The sequence below is a fragment of the Astatotilapia calliptera genome, chromosome 15 (assembly GCF_900246225.1).
Source record: "Astatotilapia calliptera chromosome 15, fAstCal1.2, whole genome shotgun sequence".
Classification (NCBI taxonomy): domain Eukaryota; kingdom Metazoa; phylum Chordata; class Actinopteri; order Cichliformes; family Cichlidae; genus Astatotilapia; species Astatotilapia calliptera.
The window spans coordinates 32151062-32174530 of NC_039316.1; the positions used below are offsets into that span (position 1 = coordinate 32151062).

General features: G+C 40.0%; 1 protein-coding gene across 1 annotated transcript; it reads left to right on the forward strand.

The window, feature by feature from the left end:
* Window positions 1–1211: 1211 nt before the first annotated feature.
* LOC113006943 (gamma-aminobutyric acid receptor subunit rho-2-like) lies at window positions 1212–23469 on the forward strand. Its single transcript, XM_026143209.1, has 10 exons — window positions 1212–1580; window positions 3320–3388; window positions 4288–4394; window positions 12749–12816; window positions 18757–18980; window positions 19064–19146; window positions 20279–20419; window positions 22328–22480; window positions 22653–22861; window positions 22947–23469. Exons 1-10 carry the CDS (start codon window positions 1459–1461, stop codon window positions 23259–23261), a joined length of 1491 nt encoding a protein of 496 aa, XP_025998994.1. The 5' UTR covers window positions 1212–1458; the 3' UTR covers window positions 23262–23469.

Here is a 23469-nt window from a genome sequence, read left to right on the forward strand (position 1 = left end):
AGACACAGGGAAGAAACGACAGAGAGAGAAGGGGAAAGGGTCGGACTTGAACCGGTGGACCGTCCGCTCTCATCCATATGGCACGTGATCGCCCCCTGAGCTAGAGTGCAATTTTTATTTTTAAGGGGAAAAAAATCACACTGAGGATGCCAAAGTCATGTATAAAATATGAAACGCTTGGTGTTAAGGTAAGGAATTACAAAAGGGTAAATTGAACTCCTCTATGTTCAACACTGTGTCTGTGACGGTTCTCGGTCATCCAGGTCATCGTAGTCTAAGGAGCTTGGAAAGAAAAGCGACCGCACGTTTCACCTCTCATCGGAGAAGCTTCATCCACAATGGTATACTGCAAACTCGGCTCTCTTTGCCCGAGAGATGTCCAGTGTTGAATCATTTCTTTCAGTATTACATACAGTATTTCTTTCACAGTGTTGCATCCCCTTCCTCGAGCCTTCATACAACCTTATAGACCTTGTCATATAAAGATGTGAAAGTAATTACAGAGACTGTTCAAATTTCTGTCAACATATGAAAATTAAAAATACAGATACCAATGTTAGAATAAACAGCTGTACTATCCTGATTTTATTCAATGTGTTTTTGGGTCCAACTCCTGCTATCATGGACTTTTGTAGGCTTTTCTTTTTCACATTTGAACAACATCAAAAGTTGTTTAAGGAGGACAGCCTCCATTTTTACTGTGCTTGTTTTTATTGCCTAATTGTAAAATCTACTCTTGCCAGTAGCAGTAGCAGCAGCAGTAGTGAACCCGGGCGGGCTTAAAGAAAATCATCATCTGTTTGTTTCTCCAAACACTTGATAGGATAATGCATTCTAATCATTTAAGAGCACATCGTCCTCAACACCCACAAAGACTGCTCGAAAATTTGGTGCTGAGTTGACGTCAGATTATCTGGGAAGAAATTTACTGTAGAGAATCATGTCCTGACTGACAGTAGAGGATTTTGGCGAAACCTCTGATTTTATAATGTATATATCTCCTATTGTAAACTGAAAATGATATCGCAAATGCCGGACAGTCATACATACAGCTGACTGGAATTAATCTAAGGAGTGTAGCTCGCAAATATTGTTTTTCATTGTTATTTTTTTTTTAATATTAATACAACGATCACTCCCAGCTCGTCAGGCGTTCATTATGTTTATGTGCTTGTTTATATATTTGATTATTTCATGTGACGCTACATGTGGTCCTGAAGCTGCGCGCTCCTATCCACGAAAAGCACCTCTGGAGTTTGATGACCAATCACGGCGCTTTTCAGTCTTCACCATCAGTCTCTCTCTGCGAAGCAACTGGCGCACTCCTTCACCACAGTCTCTAGACTCAAGCTCGATTGTCTTCCTGCTTTAGACAGAAACATGGTACGGCTCACGGAGGGTGCTGCGCGTGGAAGGAAAACGTCGCTAATCGACTCTCAGCTGGACTTCTAACTCATCATGCCGCGTTACACCAGGGTCCTGCTTCTAGTTTTGTGTGTGAGTCTGATCGGGGAATGCCGGAAACACAGAAGTAGGAAAAAACGGTGGTCGGCACCGGCCGGGACTCATAAGCCAGCAAAGTAAGTTCTCTGTTTCGTTGTATTTTAAAGTAAAAGAAAAACAACAACAACAACAACAACAACAACAAAAACCCCAAATGAAATGAAACAGCAATGTGACGTAAATCTTTTTGCACGTCTAGATAATTCACTCGTGGTTCATCCATCATATTAAAACATTAGTGTGGCACTGAACAGCATATTTAAGTCTTTAGTCTTTCTTTCTACGAACACACAGAATCACAGCATTCAAGTGTAAATTCCCCGTGGCTAAATACATTTTACCAATTTGCAGTCCGGTTCATTTTTGAATGGTAACTAATTGTGTGTTTATGCAACCAAACCGTGCGTAAAAAGCAGCCACAGAACAGCAATCCGCTGTCCTCGAGCTTCGTGAAATCATCTACAGCAAAGAAAACCATGCTTGGAGATACAGCGTGTTATACAGATGTTATTTTAGTTATCAGGACTTCTGTGAAGGGAGCAGGAACGGGTCCGTGGGGGGCAAGAATTTTAGGAATGATCATTCTGCCTGTTATTTAGCTGCTATCGTTCGCTGATTGTCAGCTCTCTAACAGGAGCACTCCATGACTCTATATCCTGGATTTAATCTCTTTGGCTAACAAGATGTGCAAGTTACTGATGCTGATCGTGTAACGTCGGATTACAGACTCACGTTTCCTTTAGTTTCTTCCGTAATAATTCTCCCTTTTCATTGTTGATCTGTTGCTGATTATTCCTGATTTCACATGTGTCATGGTTCCTGTTTTCCCCCAGTTTTTGTGTGTTCTTGATTCAGTTCTGAGTTATGATGTTATGATTTCCTTCCAGCTTCTCATGTTTTAGTCTCCCCCTATGTTTAATATTATGCCCCATTGTTCATAGTTCACTTATGGATATTTCTAGTTTCTAGTCTCAGCTAGTTCCCCCTCATGTCCAGTTTGTCTTAATCACATCTTTGTGTTTTTTCCTTCCAAGCATCCCTCTTGTATATCAGCATTCTCTCTGGCTGTTTACATGTCAAGTCTACGTTCTGCACTTCCTGTCTTAATTTACCACCAGTCCCTGGTCTTGTGTGCCTTGTGCTCAGCTTAGTTTCAGTCTTGTTTCTCAGATTTAGCTCGTGTTTTCTTGTGTGTTCCAGCTCCAGTTAATTATGTCACATGTGTACTTAATCCCCCAGTTTCCCTCAGTTCCTGGTCGTGTCATAAACCGTCATGCTATGTGTCTCCCCTGTGTCTCCCCTGTGTCTCCCCTGTGTCCCTTTTGCCCATCCAGTAGTTTCTCAGGGTATTTTAATACTCGTTTTTTAATTTTATTTTTGCTGTACCTCAAACTGGGCTCTTACAGTGTTTGTGGATCATAATTATTTGGACACTTGCTAACTGCTTTTCTTCCTTCATTTTATATGTAAATAGAGTTGGTTGCAACTCATAAGGGTCACCATTCATACATGATCCATTCATACCACAAGTGACAGCAACTTAGTATAGTGTGTTATTTTGTCACCAAAATTCAGAAATGTGCATCCATCAACCTTTGCATTGCATTTAACTGTGTGACTTTAACTTGCAACAACTCACCTCCCACAAGATTTAAGAGTAAAATGTCTTTATTAATTGAGCTATTTATATGTATTAGATTTATTGTGTTATATTTTGTAACTTTGCAATATATTGTGTGATTTAATTTAGTTGACTTTTATTAATGCACAAAGTTCCTAAATATTTTTCATTTGAATATAAATATATGTCTTATAGGGAACTTGCTGGAACACCTGACACTGTTGTTATTGTAAGGCCAGGCTCTGAGACCAGGATGGAGGACAGGTGTGTAACACATTTGTCTTTTATGCCCAACATTCCAATGTTGCAATTAATTGTTCACATTTGTTTTTAACTGTGACCACAATCTTTCCATAATAATAATTATAATTATAAATGTATTCATCACACTCAATCACAATTACATTTGTAAATTTCAAGAAAAAATATTTGCAAATTAATTACGGGTCATAAAAGCAAAGTTTGAAAAGATATTAGATATTATTTTATTTTATTTATTGTTGTTTGGATAGTGTAATGGTTGTTTGTTCCTAACAGAATTATCATTGTGACCATTAATAAAACAACAGCAGTCTTTCTAGTTTAAGGGTGACAACGTCCGCATTAGTAAACAGCACACGACTTTTAGAGTCTCGTGTGGTACTACTTCTTGATTTCATCTTTACTTTCTTTGTCCTTTCTTTAGTCAGAGTTAGGAAAGCTGATGGTTTGGCCTAGTATAGACAAATTATCACATTAGGAAGTTGAGGTTTCTAGGCAACCAGGGTGACAGGTTCAGCTCACACATGTAGGCAGAGGTCATTTAGTTTTAAATCATAAAGGTAATAAGTAATAATAAGCTGGTTACACAACTGAACTATTGACTTATTTTGTCACAGAGCAGTCTCCTTCTAATTAAGCCCAAATGTTCAGCTGTTAATCATCATCATGTTGGGTTCATAGAAAATGTGGTATGTGTTTTGCAATGAGTGAGGATTGTGGATGTTGTTCACCACTGCTAAATTGAAAGATCAATATGAAGGAATCATTTACTGACGAATATGAGGAGTAAGAATGATTTGAGTCATGGGCACCTGACAGTTTTTGCTTTTAGCAAACGTTCACTACTTCTTAATCCTATCTTTTAGTTCCCCTTTTTTTCTCTGTCTGGTTTTTGTCATCAGTCCTCTATCAAAGAAAGTTGTGGATGGAACTAAAAGCCGGAAGGTAAAGACCAGCCACCTCCTGCGCATTGATGAACACGATTTCACCATGAGGCCCGCATTTGCAGGTAAGCTCCAATAGCTGCTAATTTCCATCATGATAAGAGTAATGTGTTCTTGATTTCTTTAAAGACATGTGTTTTCTGAGAAATATAGAAAACCTACAGAGGCAACTGGATATGTCAGCTCAGCGCTTCACTAACATAGTCTCCCAGTCTATTTCTCCAAATTTTGTTCAACCTAAAGTCAATGTTGATACCACTCTGACTCTTTCCTTCTTGACTGACCCTTGTAACCCTTAGTTTAAAAAAGATTCATTCCATGATCACTTGTGCTCTTTAACACGTGACTCCTGTGAGACTCTCGTGCAGTCATTTAAATGAGGAAGAAGTCAAAGTGTGCACCAGCTGTTGCAGTCCCTTCTGGCTTTAAAAGTAGCGACTGCAGTGTAACTAATGAAAGAAGTGTTTAGTGTTTGAACTGCTTCTAAAATGTATATCAGAGTGTGACAGTACACAAGGTTTATCGTCAGCAGTGTATAAGGAGAGCTAATAAGGTTTCTGTGCTTATAATTAAAGCACCTGCACTGCTCCCATTGGACTGTGGTGAGACACATTTAATAGATGAACAGTAGCAGACAGTTTGGTGAAATATTTGGAATATTTCATATGACATCAATCTGCAATGTATTTATGTAGCTCCACCTTCATGACTGTCTACAAAACAGGGCAGATACACTTGTATGGATTGGTTCTATTTGTAGTATTGAGACGGTCTGGTTTTTATGTCACCAATGTCACTCTGAGGAACTCTGCAGTGGGATTTCTTTCTGGTTTTACTGTGTGTTACATTTTCATTGTCTGTGAACTGCAAAGGTTTGCATAAATGTCATCATTAGACATGGAGCATGAGGTTTGGAGTGGACATCTACGTGCACGACAATTTCTTTAGGAATGTGCGGCCCCATCAGCGGGGACTTTATGTTCCACAGGCAATGCAATGCACTTAATATGCATGTGTTGCAAAGACTTCAAAGAAGTATAACAGGAATGATTATTCCTCCAGCTGTCTGTGTCTATGTTCGCAGCAGAGTAAAATCACTGCTTAATGCACAGGCCTAGTTGTCTAATCTAAGCACAGTCAACCAACAGTGGATTTACAGTTGTTAATCCACACAGAGTTCAGCATGGAATGGACAAAGTGTTTTCTCTCTCTATTCTGGTGAACGGACAAGATAATAATTCAAGCTCTCAAAACTAAGGCTGACTAGGAAAAATTACAGCTGCAATCTTAGATATGTGAAAAAATAAAAAGCAGTTGATTAGTATTTAAAAATGAACTCATGCTTCAGAATCAATCACATTATGTATGTAGGGAGACACTCCTTAAAATCCGCACTGCACCATTTGAATAGATAGAAACAAAGGAAAGATTGATGGAGGGGTTTGGTTTTTTGGTTTGGGTTTGGTCAATTTAGCACACAAAAGAACTAGATAAATAGCAGCCCCACATGTGCTGAGGCACAGGATTAGCAGTGGGTCAATAATAGTGGGACACCCCCACTAGGGCTTAAATACCTTGGACTCTCCAACAATTGCCCTTAAATCTGAAGAAGCTTTTTGGATACGAGGTGAAATGTCTTCAAGAAACTTAAAGAAGTCCAGTCGCTTTTCTTTCCAAGGTCCTTAGAGCTCCATAGGCCATACAGCAAAAGTATTTTTCCCTATGACATGAGCTGAAATTTACTGATGATAATGGAGAAATGAAAACGAAAGGCTCATCCCAAGAAACAAACTTGTAAAAGCATATGCGTTACTACTACTAATAAAATCTGTTTAATAATTTTACTCTAGAATGAGCAAATGTTAGTCTGCTAGTTGACTAGACTTTCCTTATCTTTACAAAAAAGATTACACAGTTGTATGACTCCAATCTAACAGCAACAGTAACTGAAAACGTATATATGTTTATGTATTTTTAAAATTTTAAACAAAAGTTAAACTAACAGGAAATGCAAACCCTGGTTCCCCTGGGTGAAAACCTATCACGCCAACACTGTGGCACATTTTGTACATACTGTTTTGTGATCTCAAACATGTATTTGTGACAAATATACCAAAAAATAAGAAATCAAACACATTTCCACAGCACGAATGTAGCATGATGGATCCATAGTGATGATGCACTTTTGATTTGTGGGCAAATCCACACATAGGACACTTCATGCAACTATCTCATCAGTCTATAAATGTTTGGAAGAAGAACGGATACCTGCTTTACATTCTCAGTAATTTATTGAACATGAAAACTTGTATTCGTCCTCTGGATAGACCACCGCTATTTCCTTGTCACTCTGTTTGGCTCAAAATGGACTTTGACTGTAGCCAGAAATTAGGCAATCCTGCTCCAAAAGCACTGCTAGCTGAGGCTTTTTCTCTGCAGGCATCTAGTGTTATGTCAGCTGAAGGGGCGTGTCTTCAGGAGGAGTTATAGTGAGTCCAGAACGTGACATGTGACATATGATGTGAGTAAGAGAGGGGAGAACACTGACAGCTGGAGCTGGGCACGAGTTACTATCCCTTCTTCCAGGTAGCAGCTTTGCTGTGCAACCAGTTATGTAAGGCTGACTCTCTCACTGCTGCAGAGATTAACAACACCACAGCAGCCAATGTGACTTTCATACAGAAACGACAGACTGCTGTGTGAATTTGTTTCTATCTGTTATGAGCCTGCTAGGATACTCTTCCATATCCCTCTAAATCCCAGACTGGCCTTAAATATAATCATCTCATCAGCTAAACAACACAGAGGAACAAACATGAGAATGCTGTGTTCTGCCTAACTCAACCTTTCATGTGAAATTACCAGTTATTACTACTGGCTTTAACGGGATACTCCAGCCTGTTATTCTAGGATTGTGTAAGGAATGCACTGAAAGCAAGTTTGCAGATCATAAGAGTGACTGCATCACATCTGATGTCACATTTCTATTGAAATCAAAGAAGATCTTAGCACACTTAGTTTGTGTCATCAGAAACAAACAGTTAGACACTTACCCATTCATGAGACAATATGCTATAGTTATGAAAGCCAAAAGTTCTTGTCTGTTGTGGAATTTCAGCTGCTCAACACTTTGGGGCCCTCACTGGCTTCTTTTTTTTAAAATTTCAAAATGTACCCAATAATTTCAGTGGGAACTGTAGGCAGGCATGCTGTTTTGCCATGGGGCCATGTTGTTGGATGTCCAGTTTGTCATCATCTTACTGATATAAGCATGGAAAAAAATGCCTGTGCATAGTTCAGTTTTATTGTTGCCTTTACAGATGCGCAAGTTACCAAATGTGCATTAGTGCACCATAGACCTTACCCCTCAGGATTCGGTGTCCATCGTTTTCAACATGTCTTCGTTTAGGTCAGACCAGAGTCTGGCCAAAAGGAAGACATTTTCAGGACAGTGTTCAACTTTGAGATCTTGTGTTTTCCTGCTGGAGTTTAAACTTGCATTTGTGGATGCAGTGACAAACTGTGTTCATAAGCAATAGTTTATAGAAGAGTTTCTGAGTCAATATAGATCTAGGTCGCTTCTTAAAGCTGTTGTCAAGGCTCCACTGTGTGGTGTTGAGAGTAGGGCCCAAATGCAGGATTCACAAAGCAAGATTTAAAATTCAAAAGGAGCTTTACTGCTGAGAACTTCAAAGTAAACATAACATAAAGCAGGAACAAATAATCTGACGAGAGGCACCTAACTGGAGGCACACAGCGAGAGACACAGCTTGAGGGTGGACGTGACAAATAACAGAAGCAAACCGAGGCTTTAAATAAACAAGAGGTGATTATGTCAGAGTGCCAACACCTGCAAACACAGCTGAATTGAATCTGACTAATTAAACAAGGGGAAGCAAAACCAAATATAATGCACACAAGATGAGGGACTGTCAAAATAAAACTAACACTGCAACCAAGACTATGACATAGAAACTGGACACAGTTTAACAGGGACCATGGAGACAAGACAGAAAGATACAGGGACATTATGGGGGAACAAGAAAGGTAAATAAAAAAGGAGACAAGACTGACATGTCACAGGAGACAGTGACGACAAAACAAAAAGACGAAGCTGGGACAGACTGGACACGACAGATATATAACATAATAAAATAAGAAACCAAAATCTTAAAACAGAACTCAGATGCACTACAAAATATTATACTCAAAACTAAATATTACAAAATTTGACCATAAGTCATCTTTTAAATCCAAAAGAAAGAAGAATGAGTCTACAACAAAAACTTAAAACACTGGATCAGCGACCCTGGACCATGACAGCAGTGCTACCTGCTAGCCAATTATTTCAGCTTGACCTTTATGCACAGATTTTTCTTGATTCTCTAAGAATTTGTACTATAGATGATGAAATCTAGTTTTTTTGCAGTTTGGCAATGAGAAATACTATTATTTACTGGTTAAACTTTTTGTATAGGCCTTGTTCAGTCTTTTGAATTATGATGAACTATTACTATTAATTACTTACTTATTAAGGTCAAGGTGAACTTAATAAGGTAGCATGTTTCCTGGGCTTGTAATCATTGTCTTAGCATCTTTGAAATATGTTAACAACAAATTTAAAATTTGTTTGCAGGATTTCAGATGTCAGTGACAATCTGGTTACTTTTTCCATTTTATTATTTCAGTTGAATATAGAGAATATTAGAAAATCATCTGTACCTCTTTTTATTTACAGTATGCACAGGGTTCTAACTTTTTGGATAAAGTTTCAAAAGCAATGTGATTTTAATAGATGTCTTCACTATTATTAATTTGTAAATAGCTTTTTAAGTGTGCTTATTCCTCTGTGCACAGATATGCGCCTGCACAGTTTCTATCCTTGGGCAATAAAGACTAAAGACAATAATGAAAGTACTTTAGGTTCTACTTATTCTCATTGTCTTATTTCCAGTGTTGTAATATACTATTTACAGAGGTGGGAGGTAATGAAGTATTTGAACTGTACTGTAATTTTTACTTTTACTCCCTTAATTTTTTAAGAAGTATCTGTAATTTCTACTCCTTACATTTTCAAAACAGACTTGTTACCTTTGGTTTAATGTGTTATTTTAACTTTAAAAATCACGGTGATTTGAGCCTAAACAGTAACACAGAAGACAGTCCCGTTCATGTATTAATCACCAAGGGTGAAAGGGATGTGCCATAGTCAGAGGTTAAAGTGGGCCAGTGTTTATTTATTCATTTATTATCATTGTTATTATTTTATTTTATTTTTTGGCACAATACCAGAACAACTGCATGTTTCCATAAACTGCAGTTGCAGTACCAGCTAGTCCTATAGAAGAAGAGTGAACATAAAGTGGCAGGTAATTTCAAATGGGTCATTGCATTTTTTCATGTTGAGAAGGTAGACTGTGCTATTGAAAGGTTGCATGAAAATACTTCGCAGGTTACTGCACAATAAACAGGTTAGTTTGCTGTACTGTGACAGATTCAAAGTAAAGAATAGTGTGTCGGACTGGTGCACAGCAGTTGTGGTGCTCATGGTCAGTTAGGTACATAAAGGCTAGCAGTGATTAAGTTGAAGTTAAACTGATGATGTTGAGATTCATTCAGTAAATTCAGAATCAGAATACTTTGATAATTCCTAAGGAAATTATGTGGGTTACTGTTGCTCCAAGATAACAACAGTAACAGACTGAACTAATGAAATAATACAATATATTACAGTAAGAAATATAAGAAATAGCGCTAATATATACACAAATAGCTCAATTATAAATATCCAGAATATTACAGAGATTAAATATATAACAGACATTTACTCTAAACTGTAAAACGTTGTTATTTGTTATTTTACTGTAGAACATATGCAAAAGAGTGTGTAACTATTGCACTGTGTACTGTGCATTAGATGGAGGAGTTGTACAGAGATATTCACATGCAGGAATGATTTCCTGTGATGTTAAGTGGTGCATTATGGGTAATCTAAGTCTCCCACTGAACATGCTCCTGTGACTGGCCAGCACATCATGGAGTGAGTCGGAGGTATTGTCCAACATTGTCCTTGTCTTGGACAACATCTGCGTCTCCGAGTCCAGCTCCGTCCCCACAACATTACTGGCCTTGTCGTCAGTTTATTGAGTCTGTTGGCATCTGCAACCCTCAACCTGCTGCTCCAGCATGCAACAGCATAGAGGATGGCAGCGGCCACAACAGACTGATAGAAAATCCTGAGCACTGTCCAAAAGATGTTCAAAGTCCTCAGAGACGACTCTGGCCCTTCCTGTAGAGTGCAGTGGTGTTTTTAACCCAGTCCAGTTCATTATCTATGTGTACTTATCTATCTAGTATTTATAGTCCTCCACAATGTCTACATCGATCCCCTGGATTAAAACAGGGGTCACGGGTTTCCTGGTCCTCCTAAAGTCTGCAGTCAAGTCTTTGGTCATTGTCACATTGAGCTGCAGATGATTCTGCTCGTGCTATCTTCAGAAAACTTCTGAAGATGGCAGGTCTCTGTGCAGTGGCTGAAGTCTGTGGTGTAGTGGGTGAAGAGGAAGGGGGAGAGGATGGTCCCTTGTGGTGCCCTTGTGTTGCTGATAACCTTGTCAGAAACACAGTGTTGAAGATGCACACATTGTGGTTTTCCTGTTAGATAATCAACAATCCAGGACACAAGAGACACATCCACCTACATCGCTGTCAGCTTATCACCCAGAAGGATTAGTCTGATGGCATTGAATGCACTGGAAAAGTCGAAAAACATGACCCTCACAGTGCTCGCTGGCTGGTCCAGATGGGTGTAGACACGACTGAGTAGGTAGATGATGGTGTCCTCAGCTCCTCTGAAGTGAAGGGGATCCTGATGTGGTCTGACTATAGGTCGCTGGTCAAGGATGAGTCTTTCCAAGGTCTTCATGATGTGGGAGGTCAGTGCCACAGGCCTGTAATCCTGGGACCACTGGAACGTGGCGTCTTTGGTACAGGGACAAGGCATGACATCTTCCACAGCACTGGGACCCTCTGCAGACTCATACTCAACATGAACAGTTTATGAAAGACTCGACAAAGCCTTGAGAACATGAGGACTCACCCCGTCTGGTCAGCAAACTTGCCTGAGTGGAGTCTCCTCATTTGCCTCTGAACCTGGTCGTTAGTGTGATAGGTGGGGGAGGGGTGTCAGGACTCAAAAAGGAGGCAACGATGCAGTGTTGAGAGGGAGGGAGAGACAGTGGTGTGGCTACAGGCAAGTCAGTAGGGGGCTGAGCATTCACTGCAGTGTTGAATCTGTTGAAAAGCACATTCTACTCGTTGGCTCTGTCCTCACCACCCCCAGCTCCCCTGCTGTTGGATGGCTTGAATCCAGTGATTGTCTTTGTAACAAACCCACAGCAGACTCGGGTGCACCTTCATGCTTTGCAGCATCATTTATTTGCTGGTTGCTGTATACACACAGTTGGCTGCAGCTCTCTTTCGCTGCCAGCCACACACACTGACAACAACAACAGTACTGCAGGGCCCAGTACCATATTTAAGTGATTGCGGATGCCGTGCAGGTATGTCCACCTTCCCTGCATGACACCGCAGGCTATGCCCCACCACAGTCTTCATGCCACTCCACACCTCTCTCATGCTGTTCTGCTGTTCTGTTATTCAACCTTACCAGCTGTAGAGTGTATAATATAAAGCATAAACAGTGTACTGTCCGTGTAGAGGATGGAAATCAGCCAGGACACCTCATGAAACATCTGCTCATACTGTATCTTGTTCAGTTCAGTTGTGTAAATCCTCAAAGAGCACTGAACATCCCTGTCCCTTTCACAGCTGGGGTTCCGTTCTGCCAAGACGAGCCATCGGAGTCTAACCACTAAATACATCTGTCTAACTTCTGTTCATCAATAAATCAATTCATTCTTTTAATTACATGTTCTTATTGAACTGATTTTAACAAATCTGCTTTAACCTCTTCCCTGCTCATTTTCCTGTTTATAGGCAAAATCAGCCACTACAACGCAGGCAACAGAAAACAGAGCTATGTTTTTATTTTGTTCCACTTAACTGATTCAAGCTGAGGAACTGTATTAGAATTAAAATTTAGACTGAAATAAAGTTGGTATTCTTATATACTAATGTTATTTTATCATGGCATTAATATAGCAAAGGATTCAGTTAGTTTTGCATAAAAATAGGTGGTAAAAATGTTCTTCAAGGAGCTACTTTACTTTCTTACTCTGAGCTACTTTACTTTCTTACTCTGAGTACATTTCAGAGCTGATAGTTTTTCATACTTGAGTAAAGAAGTTGAATTAGTACTTCAACTTTTTACTGGAGTATTTTTAACACTAGTATCTGCTTAAGTACAGAATGTATGTACTTTTGGCACCACTTCAGATTTGTTTGTTTATATTTGAAGGTCCAGCTGTCCCTGTTGGGGTGGACGTTCAGGTGGAGAGTTTGGACAGCATATCAGAGGTAGACATGGTAAGTATTTTAAATGCATTAAATGTAAATTTGCATTACACAAAATGTAGCTTAACAAGTATTTGGATAAAGTACCTGTAAGGCTGAATGTTTAATTGACACTGAAGTTTAAGAGACATGCAAAACTGACTGTGTTATCAGACATGTGACCCCATTCATTTAGAATACTGGAATAGTGATTATGGAAACTGCTGGTTCTTGTAGTGCACCCAGCATCTCGTCATCTAAATTTGTGGCACAAACACAAAACAGTGCCAGTGACTTGGACATCAAAATTTCCAGAGCTGGTAGGAGACTGCTGTAGTAATGTCCAGATGTCTGGAGCTATATAAAAAAGTGGTTTCATTACTGCAATGAAGGAAGTGTGAAACACAACAGGTTATGGCAATAATCCCAACAGTCCACTTGGTACCTCAATTAGACACACAGCATAAGTATCATGTGCAGCCGGGGGCAAATTTTCAACCATGCCATAATCTTGCTAAGCAGTTCTTAGTGCCTAAAAATGAAACTAATCACACAACATAACACAAATTTAACACAAACACACAAACTGTCCCGTCTCACCAACTTAACGTGTTACAATGTGGACTTTAAACAGAGGGTCATTATCTGTGAGCACCCAAGCTTAACATGACTTGTGTGTCAAGCCTTGGAATTGGGGTAGATTTTATCTGCCAGTGCTTAATAAATATAGCATTGTCCAAGTCTAATTTATGAGAGACCATGGCTAAAATATGCTACGTGTAGGTAGAACAGGGGTGGCATTTTTACTCTTACATAAACTGCTGATCAGTAAAACATCCTTCAATAACTACTCCTTCATTAGGCTTAAGGTACTGGCTCAAAATGGGTATGTTTTAAATTTTTGTAATTAATTGTAATAAAAATTAATTAGGTGACACTAACACTTTGTGACAACCAACCTTGCTTTGGGGTTGGTTGTCCCCAGAGTTATCAATGAGATATCAGTAAAAATTGTGATTTTTTTTTTTTTTCTGATATCATCTGAGAGCCCAGCTTTGGCACACACATTGACACATCAAAGCCATTCTTCCTTGGGCCAGCTACTGATATAAGGCTCAACACAAACCAAGCTGTTCTGTTCAGTGGAGGTGAGAGGAGCCAGGCACTCCTGTAACCCAGATAAGGTTGGAAGACAAACTTTGGGCAAACTCAAATTCCTGAAGATATCTCTATTTATTGGGTAGATGCCACTTACCCTGAACGATACTGGATGTTGGTAGGGGGTGCAGCTATTGGGAAGGAAATGGCCACAATCCTTAGAATAACATTTGGCAGCATCCAGGCATCACGGGCAGAGTTGACATACTTTGTAAAAGATCCATATTTTGACCCGTCCATGGGATTGAGTTTACGTGAGCAATCTGGAGGGAATAAAGGATATGATGCCCCCTCCCCCCCTCCCCACCTTCTGCTTCGTTCCACAAGTTATTCAATTCAAATCTGTATTTCAACATGATCTGCTCCTGGTTGTCAAAGAACATGCCAGAATTCTCCCTGTTGAAACTTGTAGTGCGTGCCAAGCTTGTGGTCTGTGGTGATCAAATGGCAAGAGTAGGGCAGTGTTTGAGGAAGCGACTAAACCAGTCTGCCTCGGCTTGACTGGTTTTACTCCAGGGCCCTATTTCAGGAAGCCGGTTTAGTGCAAACTCTGAGTAAGTATACGCTGAGTTAACGAAAACTCTGGGTTTTCGGTTTCACAAAGCGAGTTTAGATTAATTCTGAGTGAGTTACTATGACGACACACTCCGTGAAGCTAACCTGCCCCGTAGCAGGTTTACTTCAACTAACCCTGACGTTCTCCGCCTCTTTGTCGGAAACCTGACTGTAGGAAGTGTCAGACATGGCGTGCCCCTTCCTTGAAGAGCCAGTAGATGTTGAAGCCCAAATTCTCCGCAGAGCTCTCCGCCGGGAGAGAGTGATTAGAGCGCGTTCGGACATTTTATCATTTCCTGATGATTTCCTGTGTGAACGTTACCGTTTTTCAGCACAATCTATAATTTATTTGAATAACATCCTCAGGCCATATATTACGCATGTGACACATCGCGGACATCCTCTCAGTTCTGTACATATTATTTGTATTGCACTTCGGTTTTTTGCAAACGGGAGCTTTCTGTATAATATTGGTGACGCTGAGCACGTTTCCAAGGCTACCGTCTGTCGGGCAGTCAGGAATGTTACAGTTGCACTGAAACGTCTCCTGTACTCGTCTGTGGTGTTCCCCGGTCATAGACCCACAAGATTTATCAAAGAGGGATTCCACAAAATTGCAGGTAGCAGGATGAACGAAACTTAATGTATGATGTGGTGATACTTGAACTACTACTTAAATTTTACATTTATTCTCACGGTTCCCAGGCGTGATTGGCTGTATAGATGGCACTCACATTCCAATCATTGCTCCTTCAGTAAATGAAGGAGACTATGTGAACAGGAAGTCTTTCCACAGCATTAATGTACAGATACATAGCTCCCTGTAGCATTTCAGACTAACAAATTATTTCATTATAGTAATGGATGCTAATTTGTGTTCTCTGCACTGTGAAGATCATATGTGATGCTGCCAACATTATCACAAATGTGGAAGCCAAGTGGCCAGGCTCTGTGAGTGGTGGTGGTGGAGGACCCCCACCTGTTTTTCGGGCCTCCGCTTTTTTTCTATTGGCCATAATGGGTCACATTTGAGCATACAGAGTAAGCAAATATGTACTTGTAATGTGCTCAGATAATTTCAATAAGTGCTTACAGAGGGGAAATTAATGTAGCCTCTAACTGCAATTGATTTACATAGGACAAACAGACCAAGCACTATGGCTCATAATACAATTACACCTTACCTGTTTGGACTATATTTTTATATTTCATTTTTACTTACTGCCAGGAACGTTGGGGGCCTGTTGGGTTGCACCTGCGCTCAAATCACATCACAAAATAAAATATAATAAAATAACGTGTTAAATGGGTGGAAATCCCTAGATCAATGTTTAAATTAACACTCACGCATTGACTCTGTCGGCTATGTTTTGCCATGCATGCTCCCTTTCTTTTGCAGCTGAGGCTGTGTTACTTTTTTTCTGCAAAATTTGCATGTTATCAGCATATGCTGCCATCAGAATTTCGGCCTCAAGCGCTGTAAAATACATTGACCGCGCCTTCTTTCCCTCCGTCTCCATGGTGACTCGCTTAATCTGTGCTCCGCTTATCAGGGCTTTATGTATCCTCGTGCGCGCGCTTAACTTGGGGTTAAAGCAACTCCGCGTTGATTGAACTAATTGTTATCAGCCTTTCTGAAACCGAATATTCCGAGTTGGACAGTTCGGGGTTACTCAACCCTGAGTATCGTTTTTCACTCTGAGTTTTCTAAACCGGCTTCCTGAAATAGGGCCCAGGGCTTTGAGATTGTGACTTTCTGTGCCACTGCAATGTTGTATACACACTTATGGACTTTTTGTTGGTGCAAAGTCATATTAAATATCAGAGGCCTTAATGATGGAGCTTTCCAGTAGTTTTTCTTGATTAGTGCCGACAAACTGACAATTGTTTATGTGCCAACTTGCACATATGAAATAGTTTAATTCACTTCTTCTCGGTAGATGTTTTTTGGTAGTAACAGGTCAGTGTTCTGTAGTTCAATTCAATATTATTTATATAGCACCAAACTGATCCTAACCATGGCTTTACCTTATTATTAAGTGTCTAATACTGCCAAAGCTCTTAATAACAAAAACCAAAAACACACACAACAACACGTGAAATTACTCTGAATACCTCCTCAACTCGGTCTATTTTTGATTTACAAAATGATCGCTGTAAAATGGACAGCTCGTAATGGTTAAATATGTGATATCAACAAAGTTTCACAGTGCCTTCTAGTGTGGCAGTAATAAACAACGTGCCAACCAGCCCAAATCTGTCCTACACACTGAAAACAGTCTGAAGTACACAAGGCAAAAACTGTTTGTCAGGATTAATTTCAGCTGTATCTTTGGAGGTGTGTGACTTTAAACTGCTGTGCAGAAAGTATTGTTGGTATTTGCAAAGAGAACATGGACAACTGTGTGTAAGAAATGGAAACTGGATTTTTTTTAAACTGACCATATTGCACAAGCATTTCTGTAAATTAGTTACTCAACTGCTAATTGTGCCAGTTTTCAATGCTAAAAAGGCACGTCTTAATTTTTGAGCTTGATATTGCAGCAGTTACTGCTGTGTGGAAGAGGCATTGCAAAGGTTTAAGAGTGCATGCTTAGAAGAGTTAGACATCTCTCCAATTTATTTGGAATGTCAGATGAAGATGTTATAAAAGAAAATGGATTACCAAACTTCCTGATTTTAAATTTTCTCATTTAACTTAGAGATGACCTCCAACCAAAACAATACCAGCAGCAGTAAAACTTGTCCTGGTGGTAAATTTCATTGTTTGTGACCTTATGCTAAATAATGCGGCTCTTGGCATGTCATTTTGAACTAAAACTGACCGCGCTTGTGTGTCACCTCACAATTTTAACAAACAGAGTCATTTTAGTCTCTGGGCCAGGGACAAGTTACTGCCCCAAGTGGAGTTTAAGTATCTCAGAGTCTTATTCATGAGTCAGGGAAGAAGGAAGTGGGAGAATAACAGATGGATTGGGACTATGGCTACTGTGATGCAGATGCTGCATTGGTCCGCTGTGATAAAGAGCATAATAACAAAGATTTACCAGTCAGTCTGCACTCTGATCCCTCAGCTGTGATCATACCTGGGTACTACCTGGGTGAGGTGTTTTGGGCATGTCCTACTAGAATAAGGGCACGGGACAGACCCAGGACATGCTGAAGGAATTCAATTTCTCAGCTAGCCTGGGAATGCCTCTGTGAGCGGGAGATGAGCGGGAGGAGGTGACTGGGGAGAGGGAGGTCTGGGTGTCCTTGCAACCCAGCCTGGATGAGTGGAAGAACATGAATGGATGGATGTAGTCACTGTCTGTCGTGTTTCATGTATATCACTGAACCCACTGTTAGACAACATAATATACTGTATATTTCTGGCCAGAGTTTACTTTTCATTGCTTAATGCAAGCCATTCAGTGTGCTTTAATGACAGCCATAAAGACAGAAAACATGCTCTGTAATACTCCAGCAGTTGCTGTCTAACACTCACTGTTATTAGGTAGCATTAGACACTAAATTATACCAGACTGTAGCAACAAAAACCCTCAGCACAGTATTCAGTGACATGAAAAAATGTGCTATTTTGTTTCTGTTAAATCCAATTTTTAATAAATAAAAGACAGAAAATTCAATTTATTCTTACAAAGCAGTTTTGCTTTTGACTGAGATATATAAAAAAAAACCATGAAGCAAAATTTTACATGACCCAGTATACCAGTATATGGGTTATTAAAACCATGAACTTGAAATATGCAAGAATACATACTTTAGATCTTTAAAGGTGGAATCATCTCTGATTAGTAGACATAAGTTATTAATCATGTGAAAGTCTCAGACATGCCCTTAAACTGGTCTTATGCAACATCAAAGGTACTTGTTCACTTGGTGCCAAGAGTACATGTTGCTACAGTCATTAGTCATTATAAATCCGTTGTTATATAATTGTAATACTATGAGAACAGGACAAAAGATTATCTGTGGTGTGGAGGGGGGCATGCACGGGCGTAACCATTCCTGCCTGCAGAGCAACGTAGAGGATGAAGGAGGAAAAAAACGAGGGTATTCTAGGACCAAATGAAGCCTGTGGACTGTACTTGGTTAACATATGTTCAGCATTTTGGCTTACTGTACATTTATCTGTAAACAACTTCAATAATCCAGCAGCCACTGGCTGCAGTGATGTAATCCCAGGAAAAATTAAATAAATTAGGGATAGCAAGACCCTTTCATTCCGATGCTGTCTTCTTTCTCCCATTATCTCAGGACTTCACCATGACTCTGTACCTGAGGCACTACTGGAAAGATGAAAGGCTGGCATTCCCAAGCGCTACAAACAAAAGCATGACCTTTGATGGTCGCCTGGTGAAGAAAATATGGGTACCTGATGTGTTCTTTGTCCATTCCAAGAGGTCCTTCATCCACGACACCACTACTGACAACATCATGTTAAGGGTCTTCCCAGATGGTCATGTTCTATACAGTCTGAGGTGAAGACAGGAAACAAATGCCTTGCAAGAAAGGGCCCCCTGTCTAGAGTTACTAAGGTTTATATTCTGCTTTAATTCCACAGAGTAACAGTTACTGCAGCTTGCAACATGGATTTTAGTCGTTTCCCTCTGGACTCACAGACATGTACACTGGAGCTGGAGAGTTGTAAGTATTCTTAGACCATGAGACTCCTTCTTGTGCTGCTATGCAGTGGGGGAGATAATAATTTTATCTGCTAAATCTCTAAGTTCACTCACAAAGAAATTAACAGTTTGAGAATGTCAACCAAAAATCCAAACCAAAAGTGGAGACTGGCTAGGCACCTCCATGATGTTAATTTGCTTCTTCTTTAGCCACTCCTTTGTTGCCTTGTGGTGTGGTTTAGGTGACTGTCATGCTAGAAGGACGGTGTCATCCAAGATTTGCGGTGTCGATGCAGTGAAGTCGTCATCTACCTTAGCAGAAAAAAGTCACGCAACATGATGTTTCCACATCTGTGTTTAACTGTGGGGAGGAGACTTTGGGTCATTCCCAGCATTTCTCTTTGCAAACACGGTTGATACCAAAGAACTCGATTTTGGTTTTATCTGACCACAGCGCTTTCTCCCCCGCCTTCTCTGAATCGTTTAGATGTTCATGGCCAAATTAAGGTGGGTCTACACAGATGCCTTCTTGAGCGGGGGGACCTTTTAGGTGCTGTAAAATTTCAGTCCATTACAGTGTAGTGTATTATACTAATGGTATTCTTGCTGACTGTGATCCCAACTGCCTTCAGATCGTTAACAGACTCCTCCCGTGTAGTTTTAGGCCGATCCACCACCTTTGTCATAATCGTCTTCACCCCATAAAGTAAAATCTTGCATTGAGCTCCACTCTTCCATTTTCAAATAATTGCATCAACAAGTGTCACCTTCGCACCGAGTTTCTTGCTGATGGTCTTGTAGCCCTCTATAACATCATGCAGAGCTACAGCCTTGTTCTTCATATCCTTTGACAGCTCTTTGGTCTTGCCAGCTTTTTGGTTGATATTCTGTCTTTCTTCATTAAAAAGACACCATAAAAATTAGAGACTGTTTATTTTTGTGTAAATGAGCAAACCTACAACAAAAAGGGGCTTTGGTTACTAAATTATGAATTGATTATTAGTATTAGTATTAGTTTAGTTCTTATTTGAAACTCAGCCATCAGCAGAATACAAGCTTTTATTGAATTTATGAATTTGCTCTGTTTGCTTATCCAGGTCCAGCTATGTTCATTCAGATGACTGCTGTTTCCATTCCTACTTTCTGTCCTGCAGATGCTTACACAGATGAGGACCTGATGCTTTATTGGAAAAGTGGCGATGAGTCCCTGAGCACAGATGACAGGATTTCTCTGTCTCAGTTCCTGATTCAGAAGTTTCACACTACCTCCAGGCTGGCTTTCTACAGCAGCACAGGTTGAGAAGGAAAACAAACCCAGATTTCACTTACACATACATATTTTGTGTAATATTAGATTGGTCACTATTACAACTGCTCCACAAAAACCAAAGATTTAGGGGAAATAATCTGAAGTTGTTGTAAACTACCATATATGAAAGTCCTGTTTTAGCATCAACATTATGATTATCTGGGAGAGATTCTAGAGTTAATTTCATGTTTAATCAGTAAACTAAGCCAAACTAAGTTGGGAGAGGTTTACATATTTCCTCTGATGTCTGCTGATGGCTCAGCCAGATCCAGCTATTACAGTCAGAAGTCATCCTGCTGACTGAGCTGAACCTCAGTGGGGCAAGTTAAAAAAAAAAAATCCCAAAACATGTTCCTAGAGTGGAGGGAAAAAACTCTTTGATTCCTTGCTGAATTTGTCAGTTTGAAGACTTACAAAGAAATTAAAAAATATCTTATTTTTATGGTAGTTTCATTTAATGAAGAGCCAGAATATCAACAGAAAGATAAATAAACAGTGCAACACAATGCAAACATAACAAAGTTATAAATTAATTCGGATGTCTCTGAGTAAAATACATAGGTAAGTAATAAGTAGATTTCTGGTTCCCACAGGTAGGCTGTGTGCCCATGTGGCAAACAGATTAGAGTGGCTATCCATCAGTACATTAGTACAAGTGCATTTGCCTTGTCAAACCTAAAAATAGAAATTTATATGTTAAAACTTACCAAAGTAGAGCAATTTTCATCTCAGACAGTTCTGTCAAAAAGTCCTAGTCTATCAATTGATATGTACATCTGGCCCTTACATTACTGCCATCTTGTGGCCACAGTCAGATATTGCAGCTGGAAGCTGTGCATATTTCATCTCGTAGCAAAGTGTGTGTCTCTTAGGGCATGTCCATCTCCCAGTAACAATGACTGGAGCTGGCTAGGCTGAGAGGCCAGCAGCTTTATTCTGGTGGTTTGCACATGTGCATTGTGGATAAATCTCTGGTCCTTGAGAGAGGAGCACGCGAGGCTCAGCTTTTAGTTCAATTAAGTTTTATTTCTATAGTCCAAAATCCCAACAACAGTTGCCTCAAGGAACTTAAGACTTTTGCTGCTCTTAGATCAATTTCAATGTGTTATGGAAACTCAGCTAGCATTAGCAAGTAAATAAGATTCAGTGATTTAGCAGCAGAACAGATAAGTTTGCAGTTGCTAACCACCTTCATTCAATTCAATTCAATTTCATTTATACAGCACCAAATCACAATAACAGTCGCCTCAAGGCGCTTTGCATTGTAAGGTAGACCCTTCAATAATACATATAGAGAAAAACCCAACAATCATATGACCCCCTATGAGCAAGCACTTTGGTGACAGTGGGAAGGAAAAGCTCCCTTTTAACAGGAAGAAACCTCCAGCAGAACCAGGCTCAGGGAGGGGCGGGGCCATCTGCTGCCACTAGTTCTTTCTTAAAAGTAGAGATAGTGTCTGTCTCCTGAATCCAAACTGGAAGCTGGTTCCATAGAAGAGGAGCCTGAAAACTGAAGGCTCTGAGTTCCATTCTACTTCTAAATAACCACCATGCCTAACATGTATGATGCAGAGAAGATGGACTGTGATAAAGTTGCTAATAATCATCTCTGCTTGCCTTTCTGTAAACGCCACCACACAACACTGCAATCAATCAATTAATTACAGAAACTCCTCTTTTCAACTTGTTATGTTTATAAAGCACATGAGAAGAAGCAATTTCTTCCATTCCAACCTAAGGAAAGATCAAATAGCTTTCAAGAGCTTTTAATTGTTAATTGATTGTTAATTTCCTCATGTTCTGTCATTTTACCTTGTTTTTTCTGTTTTACCTCTAACACATAAAGCGAAAAGTATATTGTGTTTTACTTATTCCTCACTTATTCTATCTCCAGGTTGGTACAACCGTCTGTACATCAACTTCACGCTGCGGCGTCACATCTTCTTTTTTCTACTGCAGACCTACTTCCCTGCTACCCTAATGGTGATGCTGTCCTGGGTGTCCTTCTGGATTGACCGCAGGGCTGTCCCTGCCAGAGTCTCATTAGGTAAGAGGATCTGCATCATTGTAACTGTTGCCTGCTAAAACTGAATGTTTCCTAAGGACATCAGATGTGAAAATGTGAAAATGGAAATCAGTTAGCTCTTTTTGGCCATTAAAATGACCTTCTGTTGTAGTTCATTGACTGCTGCGCTAACAAGACCTTGTATGCTCTTCAGGTATAACTACGGTGCTCACCATGTCCACCATCATTACTGGAGTGAATGCTTCCATGCCCAGGGTCTCCTACATCAAAGCTGTGGACATTTACCTCTGGGTCAGTTTTGTCTTCGTCTTCCTGTCTGTGCTAGAATACGCTGCCGTAAACTACCTGACAACTTTGAGGGATGGGAAAGACCGCAAACTCAGAGAAAAGGTTAAGGAACAGGTACAGGCACCTTTTTCAAAACTCACACATCTCAAACAGTGATCAAACCTTTTTAATTATGATTCCTTTTGTCTATTTCACCTAGTCCCAGACACTCCCTTGCACATGTGGCATGCCCCATACCAAGACCATGATGCTTGATGGGACATACAGTGAGGAAGATGCCAACAGTCTGGCGGGATACACAAGAGCCTCGATGGTTGCCGAGGACATATCAGATAAACAGGAACAGATGGTAGTGCATCTGTCTTTGGACAACGAGTCCACTGGCACCAAGAAGAAGGGCATCCGTGGCTTCCGGATCATTCAGAACACCCACACCATTGACACATATTCTCGTATGATTTTCCCAGGCTCATATATCCTCTTCAACCTGATCTACTGGTGTGTGTACTGTTGAGAATTTTAGCTCAAATTGTAGTAGTGAAAGAAAATTACTGTGAAACCATTCTGTGGGACGTAAGCCTGAGGTTTACCTGTTCAAGTTTGCCAGGATGGCCTATCAAAGACATCTGGGAGTGAATACTACCCATTTCATTGTTGGACTGGACATTCGATATAGCTTATTTTTTAATTTTTTATTAATGAATCCTTTATTTATCCAGGTA

What these genes read in the sequence shown, in the direction of transcription:
- LOC113006943 (XM_026143209.1), top strand. Translation starts at nt 1,459, where the DNA reads ATGCCGCGTTACACCAGGGTCCTGCTTCTAGTTTTGTGTGTGAGTCTG. An exon ending in GAGACCAGGATGGAGGACAG is followed by an intron (nt 3,389 to 4,287) that starts GTGTGTAACACA and finishes TTTTGTCATCAG; the next exon opens with TCCTCTATCAAAGAAAGTTG. An exon ending in TACACTGGAGCTGGAGAGTT is followed by an intron (nt 19,147 to 20,278) that starts GTAAGTATTCTT and finishes TCTGTCCTGCAG; the next exon opens with ATGCTTACACAGATGAGGAC.